The sequence below is a fragment of the Sphaeroforma arctica genome (assembly GCF_001186125.1).
Source record: "Sphaeroforma arctica JP610 unplaced genomic scaffold supercont1.173, whole genome shotgun sequence".
NCBI lineage: Eukaryota > Ichthyosporea > Ichthyophonida > Sphaeroforma > Sphaeroforma arctica.
The window spans coordinates 16765-24946 of NW_014040385.1; the positions used below are offsets into that span (position 1 = coordinate 16765).

Consider the following 8182-nt stretch of genomic DNA (forward strand, 5'->3'; position numbering starts at 1 on the left):
TATATATATATATATATATATATATTAAGGTGTATATAGAACTGCATAGCTATATTGAAAGTGTATATAGGACTGTACAACTTGATGATCAAGTAGTCACGATTAAGTGCACTGGCGATATGAACTGTGGTTCTGCATTACAATATTGGGTTGATTAATTTTGTCTTGAGTGGATCAATTTTGGCGGCTTATCAACGTTGTACCGCATTCCACCTTCCAGCTGTGAAGTATACAGTTAGCGCCTGATGTTCACCATGGGCCAAGCAGTTCAAATGTATTGGAAGGCCATTGGTAGTACGTGTTTTATTTAATATCATTCACTGTCATATCTGTCGCCTCACCAACTCTGATCAACTCGAACATTACAGATCTCAAACACTGCAGGAAAGTGCTGCTACCATCCAAAGAAGACATCGCACATTCTAAGCCGAGCCTCGGAGACTTGATGACCAGTATGAGTCTGAAGAAGAGGACTTCAGTAAAATAATCAAGAGACACCTAGGGTGAACGGCACAAATGATACCCATATCCCGTAAATATTTAGTACAATATTAGGCGATTGACATATGTAGGTGAGAATACCGCGAGGTACAAGTGCGCTGGGTCTAAGGCATTGGGTATGCAACAGTCCATAACACGGCGGTTCACCAGACACCCATTTCACGGGCTTTTTCTTACACCTAAAGAGGTCTCGAGGCGGTTGATTCGATCAGTGCAGCGTGCCGCGGGCGAAATCGGGCGACTCTGCTACCGTGGTATAGCGGGCAGAGGTGAAATGAGTGCTATTATCCTGGAAATGGATGAACTAACTAAGGTTATTAGTAATGTAAGAAATAAATATTAGAGATCAAACTCATTTTGGTCCTCATTGTCCTCTCATATGACCGATCGATTCACTTCGGTCAACTTTTGAGTACTTGCCTAAGTCTACAGTTCATAACGTCTGTTGGCAGAATATCCATGAGGTTCTCAGGAAGGGGCCAAAATATCGTATGGGATTCCAACAATATATATTGATTTAGTCTGGCTTGGATCGGATCTCACGACAAATCCCTACTCTCCGTTTTGGTATGCACGCAAATACGCCATGTTGCATGCCTGGTCTATGATGCTGAATCGATTCAAAACTCACTAAGCATCGAGAACACCTCTACGTCACAAAGAGAACGAAAACTAGGCGCTACATGTTGTCTTTATATAGATATCTATGACCCTGCTTACGCTCTTGATAGGGGTCTTTGTTATTAAGCTATTTTATTTGCCGTGACCTGCTTTGCACCCAGTACCGAGCAGTCGATGACTTGAGTGTGTTGGTGCACAAACAGTTTACTATAAAATCCGATCTACCATATTAAATTATATTCCTCAAACGACTAGGTTTACGATGGCGCATTAGTTAGAGCTATCCAGGTGGGCAAGGCGGCCTTCGCGCAAGTCGAGGTTGTTTATCCATGAGATGTCGCCTTTCTTGAACTTGGCATCCTTCTCCCTCATCACCTCACACACTTTCCCGATTTCCTGGGCCGTGTATTTGTCGGCATATTTGCGCAGTACATCCAGCATCTATAGAGGGGATGAGTGTGGGAAGTGGGAAGCATGCAGGCGTCAGTAAAGACCCAATAGTTTTATTCGAAGCGTGCGGTCAAGTCTCAAAGGCACAGTTAAATTCCACGCCGTTGTAGTACTACGAGATCTAATGGTTCGAACCGAATGAGTTCTGGTGATGTATACAACCTAAGACGAAATGCTCGTTGATTTTACTGGAATGCTGCTAACTCACCTCAAGTTTGGTTGCTCCAAAATCGGCAGAATAAACCTCGAATACTTTGGGGAGTGTGACTGTATTCCTTTTTGTGTCCACCTGAAGCAAAAGAAAACTTGGTCAGTACAACGAACAGAAAGCGTTCCTTGAGCTATATAAGATTTCGTTGATAACAGAGACCCCTTGTGCTTTTATGGGGCACCCAATTAACCCCAGCATCATATACAAATATCCTCGTGTATTTGCAAATGTGTGTGAATGAATTTATCAGACGCCAAAGGCAGGACAGGATAGTCACGGTTTGTACGGGAATATAAATTATGAATAGCAACATTCCATTTAACAACTCATACAGGGCACCTCACGAACGCAATGGCAACAACTAATGAAGTGCTTGAATCGCATCTTCTATGTCAAGGGTGCAGTATCCACATACATACCATTACATTACGCTGGATGAAGATACGGGCCGCGGAGTTTAGTTGGCTGTCTAGTACATCTGGGTCGTCGGAGTATATGAATACCTGCCAAGAGAAGAGGCGCGAGTTCGAATACGCAGTTGAGGACATGTATTTTGTAGGAACTAAACGTGCAGGGAACACAAAGTCCGCTGTTATACGCCGGGGTTGTCAAACTGATCACTGTGTGGTATGTGTCCCCCGTGTGCATAGCATCCAACAACGCCCAATTCTTGCTACAAGGGTGTGGGCAATCTTTGGTCTTCAGGGGGTTGTCCTTGGTGGTGAGGTTTTAGGGTTTTAGGGGTTTCAGGGTCATCAACCCTAAAAGAGAGGGGGAGGCGATGGGACCCAAAAGGTCACGAGGATGTATGCACCGCAAACTGGTACAATGAAACGGTGCTTTCGGTGTATTCGAAACCCCTGAGCTCAAAATCCTTCGCTCTAGTCGCACAATACACACGTCCATACAATACCACACACACCCGCACATGCGATCAATCCTTGTCCCGTGAACAACGGACCACCCCGCGATCGCCCAGAAGTACATACCACCATATGAGTCGCAACAGGTGCATTCTGATAAGTTTAGTCAATTCATATGCTCGCAGTAATACTCACCGACTGGCCACATGTTTTGGTGCCATAGTTGACAGCCATGGCTAATCTCGGATCCACCTGCTGCGCCCCTAGTATCTGTCTCAGCTCGTTTGATATCGCCTTTTGCGGATTGTATCGCATGGACTTCTTTGGGGGTGTCATTGCCGCACGCAGGATGCCGTTCTCAATCTCTGATAGTGAGAAGACATTTTTCCCCACCTAGAAAGGTTTGTTAGGGTTTGGGTTTGGGTTCTTAGGGTTGCTAACCCTGTACTTTCGGGAAAAATCGATTGAATGATAGTGCTACGGCGGTATATGGATGTGCTATAGGATCAAGCTCGAGTCTATTCCCTACCCGGAAGAACGGAGACGCGGAGGCATTGCGGGCGTCATGATGATGGATGCATGTACTGTAAAACTAAGGCTTAAGCTTTGCAGTATTATATGCGCTTCACTTCACTCCGGAAAATTCACGAACCAATTTTAAGCGCAGATGGTTGATTTCTTACGTGCTATGTACTGGAAGACTAACTCATGTGCGCCTGATTTCCTACTCCAGCGAGAGCAAATATCAGCATGGGTCACCTACATAGACTGCCAGATACATACATACGTTGCACATATACCCATTAAATATACATATGTTACACATATACCTACTACATATATATACGCTACACATACACCTGCGTACAAGCACACGCACGGAACCACTCGCCTACCTGCATACTACACTCGTCGTAGAACTCGGATATACCGCGCCGGGTAGAGGATGGCGTCCCCATGACCAGCAGATAGTGCGCAACGATACAATGATACAGATTTAGAAAAAACGCCTTGCGTTCCGAGGGATCCATCACTGCCAGTTGCTGTAAAGAGATACGCTTCAGCGCAGACACACAGTCCAGGTACGACACAATCATGCTCTTGGAGGAGTTCTGGTTCAACCCAAGCACGAGCAGCAAGGCGGCAGAGATGAGCGCGCACGGGTGAGTGAGTGGTTGGAGAAGCTCGAAGTAGATCAAGCGATTGTTGAGGATGATACGGTTCGACTTCCAGCGAGACCTGTACAGACGGGGAAGAAGGACGGATGCAAATCATGTTTAGTGTTGTGTGTATACAACTAAGACAGGTTGGATGCTCGGTGTGCTGTGCTGAGACAAAGGATGTGTTGTGTGGGTGTCACCAAAGCGATAGGTGTCTTTTGTGTGTATATCCCGATGTTCGCCTGTTGCCGAGGCCAACTGAGACTATGCCCGACTTCGGGTAGGGCGTAGACATGTATGGTGCACGATTGTTCGTATAATAGTAACCCAAGCACTCGATATTTGAATTGCAAAACATCTGTAACCATTTTAGAATCGGCTCCTTTATAAAAAAAGTGTCCTTGTTGAAGTAGGGTCAGTTATGTTCCGCCTGATCCGGCAGACAGCGGATGTTTATACACGAGAGGACATTTATAGGTTACTCTATGGCTATCTGCGCTTGTGAGTAATGAAGATGTGCCCCACAGACACAGACACGAAGGGGTACTATTATTGAGCCCACTTTGAAGTCGCGTCCGATCGGACGTGGACGTGATAAATTATCACAGAACCTCTAATCCATACGATTTGGGTGCCGATTGCTTTTTCTGATTTTGATACCCGCACAACTTTTCACATACTCAGCATTCCATGTCCGCATTTGTTGATATTTTCAAGACAGCATTCAGACTTAACACCCATATCAGATAAACACAGCATAGGCAACACCCCCAATACATTTTGAATTTGCACATCTGATTCTTGTCATATATATAAATACAAGAACTTTTTTCTTTGGTCAAAAGAAATACATATCCACAGGGTTCTCTGACTCCACAATCATGTTCAACAAACATTCATCTGTAGACTCCAGCAGCAGCGCAACCATGCAAACCCTTCGTAAAGAAAGACACTGGCGAAATAATACACAACCGTAGCACTTTGCCCCCAACATACTTAGTTAGAACGAGGAACATACCGGGTTCTCCGGTTCCATAACCATGCTGGACAGATACTCGCCTTTACACTCCAAGAGCCAGCACAACATGCCAAAACGCTAACACCCGAACACTACCTAAAATAGAACCAAGCAATAGAACACACAGACGTAGTACTGTAGCCGCAACATACTTAGATCGAACGAGGTACATATCCGCAGGGTTCTCTGGTTCCAAAAACGTGCTCGACAGGTTCTCATCCACGGACTCCAATGGGGCCGTCGCGACACTACTCGATCGCTGATTCCTACCTACCATCGCCGGAGCTATATTCGACACCACAACTGTCTGACTATCGTCTAAGTGCGCGCTAGCCGTAGACAGTTTGTGCGAGTGAACCTTGGTCGTACACTTCTGCCTTGCTGCGTTGGGAGAGTCAATGGGCTCGGGTGTGCGTGGTAAGGGATGCAGCGATACTTCGAGCGTGTCGTCGGTCGGGGCTCCGGTGATGGGTATGGCCGCGGATGAGCCTGAGGTGAATGGAGGAAATAAATTGAGTTCGCGAGTGGTGGATATGTATGTAGTGGCTGGTGTATAAGTACATAAGAGTGTATGTAAATGGGGATGTAGATACATGTGTATACGCTTATATATATACACCTATGTGATACATCCTGTGGGTGAGATGAGATGACTAGTAACGGGTAAGTTGGTACGCCCGAGTGTGTCGTCGATCAATGCGCTTGCTATGCATATATGGCCGAAGCGGTGTGTGGGGTTGAATGGTAGGGGTCGTGCAGCCCGAGGCGGAATGAAACTATAGCAATGACTGTTTGTTGCCACATTGATATATGACACTGTTACATGGTAGAGGAAAGAACAAGAGGTCCTTGAAAAATACGGGGTAATAAGCCATCACACTTGACTAAATCTTACGTATCACGCATCTCTATATATAATTTCACTCGTAACTTATTCCCGCAACGGTCATAAATAGGCAGGCAATCACCAGCCAGCCTTTGTATTTGCATTGCCAAGCAGGTCCGCCGCAATGTTCTCAGCATGGCCTTACCTCTAGTACGAACTATGTACATAACATCCACAAAGCATATAACTAATATACATACATACATACTTACATACATACATTCATACATACATACATACATATTAGATATATATATATACATATACATATAAAAATACATACATACATATATATATATATATACATATACACATATATATAATATATATAATACATACATACACACACACACATATATATATATATATATGTAATACATACATACATATATATATATATATATATACATACATATATATATATATATATATATATATAAAATGCATGAAGTAGTAGTCTGCACCTACCTTCGAACTCAGACATACTGCCATTCAGTGATGGTGGTTCTGAGGGTTCCGGTGTGGCGTTATTGGAGAGAATAGGTGTCGTGTTGTGCATGCTGGCCTCCGAGTTGTACGTCATAAGACTGTCACTGATTTTGCCCAGTTTGTCGAGGTCGCCGGTGGATCCCTTATCTCTGCCTCTCCCTGTGCAGAATGAATACGACATGATAGATATAAATGCAATCTTCAATGCATGCAGTGCCCCAAATTGTACCCATTTTTTTTCTCGCCAACCCGAATTAATTATCTTAAAATACTACCAGCATATACTCTCAATTCCGAATATTCGCTCGAGCCCAACTACCGATCTATAACCGCTCACCTGCCACGTGTTTTATGGTTTTTAACAACTAGTCATGTATACTCGAAATATATGTCTGCCTGTTCTTAATTCGCGCTTGTAAGATACTACTCCAAAGCCATCCCAATACCTACCAGAATCCATTTTCCAAACTGATACTTCCATACACTCGCCACATTCACTTCCAAGACACGCGAATACACACAGATGCTACTTTCAATACACCCACCTGCCACGTGCTTGATAGGCTTTAGCACCTTATCATGTGCACTCGAGGATATGCGCTTGGCCTTGTTCTTGATCCGTGCTCGGGAGCCCTGATGGGCGTGGCCCAAGGTGTGTGTCTTTTGGAGCCCGCCAAAATTAGCGCGCGCGCTGGCGGAGAGAGACGCAATCATGGACTGATCGTCCTTCAGCTGTATGCTTCCTTGCGAGAAACTCGCCGCCAAAACGGCACTGGTTTGGGCCTGGAAGGTATTGAGGAGAATATCAGAGTGTTAGTGGGAGTTTTATATATATTGGGTTTTTATATTGCGAGAAGAATGCTGTCAAAATCGCACTGAATTGGGCAAAATATAAGGGTGGTAGTGAGTGTTGAATTTATCAGATTTTATTATTGCCAGAAAAGAATAGTATTTGGGCCTTGCAAGGTATCGAAGAGGACCATTGGGCTTGTTTCTAACCCCTCCTTCTCATGCAAATAAGTGCCGCTCAACCCGCATTTATTTATGCCTACGATATCCAGAGCTTGCAATTCCAGGAATAGACGTAGGTGCTACAATGCTTTGCAATCTGTAAGTCACACACAAGGACTTGCAAATAGCCACACATAACACCAGCAAATCCTTTGCATATATAAAATAGCCTAGAGTGTGCCTCTCCAAGAATAGCCTTACAAAGTGGCTACATACACACACAGTATAGAAACACACACATATGCTCTCTCCAATAGATAGTACGGAACAGCAACAGCCACCAACGTACACAGGAATTTAGGTAGATATAGTAAGAAAATCTATGCAAAGAAACAGTATCACAACAGATAAACACAGCCACACACAGACAAATCCAACGCCTACCTGGATTTTATTCATCCACTGGTCTCTAATGGCAGCAGTCGAGTATGCGATGTAGTACACGATACCTAGTGTGTGCACTTCAAGGAAGGCCCCCTCAAAGGGGTTGGTATCGCATGGATGGCACAACAGAATCTCCGATAAGGGGATGGTGCAGTCGGCGTTGCGCTTACCAGAGTGGTAGAAACTGCAGGAAAGTATGGTCACAAGGCACAGGGTTTATGCATATAAGGACGATGGTAGAAACTGGTGTGATCGTTATTTTGTGCAGTACATCCTATTGAAAATTGGGGTATTTTCGATAATATATAATGTTCCATAATGGTAAGGCTTTATGCACTCTAAGTCAGATTTTTTATGCTCAAAAGGATGAGGATGTGATGATAAGGATGTACGTAGTCGTACACTAATGATACCTGAATAAGTAATCCAGGTGATGTTAATTAATTAAATGATTGATACGCCAACCAGACCATACCACAAATATATATATATATATATATATATATATATATACTATACATATATATATATATATATATATATATATACTACTACTACACACACACACACTATATATATATATATATA

At 43.7% G+C, this 8182-nt stretch overlaps 2 protein-coding genes across 2 annotated transcripts in view; one reads left to right on the plus strand and one right to left on the minus strand.

Moving 5' to 3' along the window:
* SARC_03405 (hypothetical protein) overlaps window positions 1-521 on the plus strand; it is a gene marked incomplete at its 5' end in the record, with an annotated part of 2010 nt that extends 1489 nt beyond the window's left edge. The window contains one exon of the mRNA XM_014302787.1: window positions 369-521. Within this exon, the coding sequence (XP_014158262.1) occupies window positions 369-487 (119 nt within the window). The 3' untranslated portion in view covers window positions 488-521. The remainder of the gene's footprint in view (window positions 1-368) is intronic.
* A 656-nt stretch (window positions 522-1177) lies between these two features.
* Window positions 1178-8182, minus strand: part of SARC_03406 (hypothetical protein) — a 13169-nt gene continuing 6164 nt past the window's right edge. The window contains exons 7-15 of the mRNA XM_014302788.1: window positions 7595-7778; window positions 6745-6982; window positions 6179-6358; window positions 4977-5313; window positions 3543-3885; window positions 2842-3039; window positions 2203-2286; window positions 1781-1861; window positions 1178-1563 (exon numbers count right to left, since the gene is read on the minus strand). Of these exons, the coding sequence (XP_014158263.1) occupies window positions 1393-1563; window positions 1781-1861; window positions 2203-2286; window positions 2842-3039; window positions 3543-3885; window positions 4977-5313; window positions 6179-6358; window positions 6745-6982; window positions 7595-7778 (1816 nt within the window). The 3' untranslated portion in view covers window positions 1178-1392. The remainder of the gene's footprint in view (window positions 1564-1780; window positions 1862-2202; window positions 2287-2841; window positions 3040-3542; window positions 3886-4976; window positions 5314-6178; window positions 6359-6744; window positions 6983-7594; window positions 7779-8182) is intronic.